Source organism: Numida meleagris, unplaced genomic scaffold (assembly GCF_002078875.1).
Source record: "Numida meleagris isolate 19003 breed g44 Domestic line unplaced genomic scaffold, NumMel1.0 unplaced_Scaffold506, whole genome shotgun sequence".
Taxonomy (NCBI): Eukaryota; Metazoa; Chordata; class Aves; order Galliformes; family Numididae; genus Numida; species Numida meleagris.
In genome coordinates, this window is record NW_018364722.1 from 11,906 (window position 1) to 13,974 (window position 2,069).

Below are 2,069 nucleotides of genomic sequence, written 5' to 3' on the forward strand. Positions count from 1 at the left end.
GCATTCCACCACCCTCACTCTCCCCCCTTCCCTCTCCCCCAGGCTCACTCTCACTGTCCTCCCTCCCTCTCCCCCAGGCTCCCTCCTGCCCGAATTCTTCCAGCTCTTCGGCTCCTTCCCCTTCGCGACGCACTTCCCCTCTCTCCGCCACGGCCGCCCGCTGCCCCTCTCATCCGCCGACCCCCTCCTCAAGCGGACCCCCCTCACCGTCCTGGACCCCTTCGAGCTCGACCACAACGTCACCGCCAACGTCACCGCCAAATCGGCGTCGCGCTGGGGCCGCTGTTGCCGCGCCGCCGCCAAGTACTGCCGCAGCCTCCAGTACAGCCGCAAATCCGCCAAGGGCCGCCCCTGGGGCTTGGTGCGCCTCTTCCAACCCGGCGCCGTGGAGCCGGGAGCCGGGGGGGGTTCCTCTTTCCTCATCCCCATCCCCTTGGACGGTGCCGGTGCCGCACGGCGGTCGCACGGCGCTGAGTTGAAGGAGGTCCGCGCCGCCGTCATCTTCGTGCTGAGGGACATCCTGCGGTGCGCTGTGGGGCGGGGGGACGGGGGGCCGGATCGCGGGCTCTTGGAGGACCCCAAAGTCTTGGAGGACCCCAAAGTCTTGGAGGACCCCAAAGGAGCTTCTACAACGGACCCCAAACTTTTGGGAGTGCATGGAATGGACTCCAGACTCTTGGAGGACCCCAAAGGTTTGGGAGCTCCTGGAACAGACCCCGAACTCTTGGAGGACCCCAGACTCTTGGGAGCCCTTGGACTGGACCCCAGACTTATGGAGGTGGACCCCGAGTTCATGGAGGAGGACCCCAAACTCTTGGAAATTTCCGGAACGGATCCCAACTTCCCAGAGCCGCCCCCACCAGCGGGTTCCAAACGTCCCCGGCCCGAAGGGACGGACGTCACCGTGTCCCCGGCTGCCAAACGGCAGCGGGTGACCACCCCCGAGGAAGAGGAGGAGGAGGAGAAGGAGGAGGAGGAAGCACCGCGCTGGAGCTGCACCGTGTGGCACCGCGTGTGGACCGGGCGCCGTCGCCTCCGCCGCCAACTGCAGCACCGGGACGGCACCAGGAGGATCCATGGGGACACCAGTGGGCCCCAATGCGGGGACGGGGACACCAGTAGGGTCACCAGTAAGCTCCAAGGTGGAGACACCAGTGGGGTCCATGGGATTGGGGACACCAGTAGGATCCTTGGGGACACCAATGGGCCCCAATGTGGGGATGGGGACACCAGTGAGCTCCAACGTGGGGGCACCAATGGATTCCATGGGGACACCTATGGGTTCTACGGGGATGAGGACTCCAGTGACCCCCAACGTGGGCATGGGGACACCAGTGGGCTCCAGTGTGGGGATGGGGTCACCAGTAAGCTCCAAGGTGGGGACACCAGAGGGCCCCAATGTAGGGGCACCAATGGGTTCTGTGGGGACAAGGACAGCAGTGAGCTCCAAGGCGGGGATGGGGACACCAGTGGGCTCCGTGGGGACATCAGTGGGCTCCATGGGGACGAGGACTCCAGTGACCCCCAACATGGGCATGGGGATGCCAGTGGGCCCCAACATGGAGGCACCAGTGGATTCCATGGGGTTGGGGACACCAGTGGGCCCCAGTATGGGGTTGGGGGCACCAGTGGGTTCCACCATGGAGGCACCAATGGGTTCCATGGGGACGAGGACTCCAGTGACCCCCAACCTGGGCATGGGGACACCAGTGGGTTCCATGGGGACACCAGTGGGTCCCAATGTGGGGATGGGGACACCAGTGGGCTCCAACATGGAGGCACCCATGGGCTCCATGGGGATGCCGGTGGGTCCCAACATGGGGACACCCTTGGGTCCCCCGAGGACCTGGACTTGGAGCAGAAGGTGTCGGACGCCATCGTGGAGCAAAATGGCGCCGCTCGACCCCCGGAGCCGCTGCTCCGCTTCGAGGCCGACGTCCGCGTGACGGCGGGGGGGCAACGGGCGCTGCTCCGCCTGACCCCAACCCCGGGGCCGGGGCCCCTTTTTAGGGATTTTTTCCATTTTTTGAGGGTTTTTCTGCCCCCCATGGTGCGGAGGAGGATGGAGC

General features: G+C 65.7%; 1 protein-coding gene across 1 annotated transcript in view; it reads left to right on the plus strand.

Annotated features, from left to right (window-relative positions):
• The window catches only part of LOC110391786 (speckle targeted PIP5K1A-regulated poly(A) polymerase-like), a gene marked incomplete at its 5' end in the record, with an annotated part of 15,860 nt that overhangs the window by 7,678 nt on the left and 6,113 nt on the right, over window positions 1-2,069 (plus strand). Inside the window, one exon of the mRNA XM_021383729.1 lies at window positions 78-2,067. Within this exon, the coding sequence (XP_021239404.1) occupies window positions 78-2,067 (1,990 nt within the window). The remainder of the gene's footprint in view (window positions 1-77; window positions 2,068-2,069) is intronic.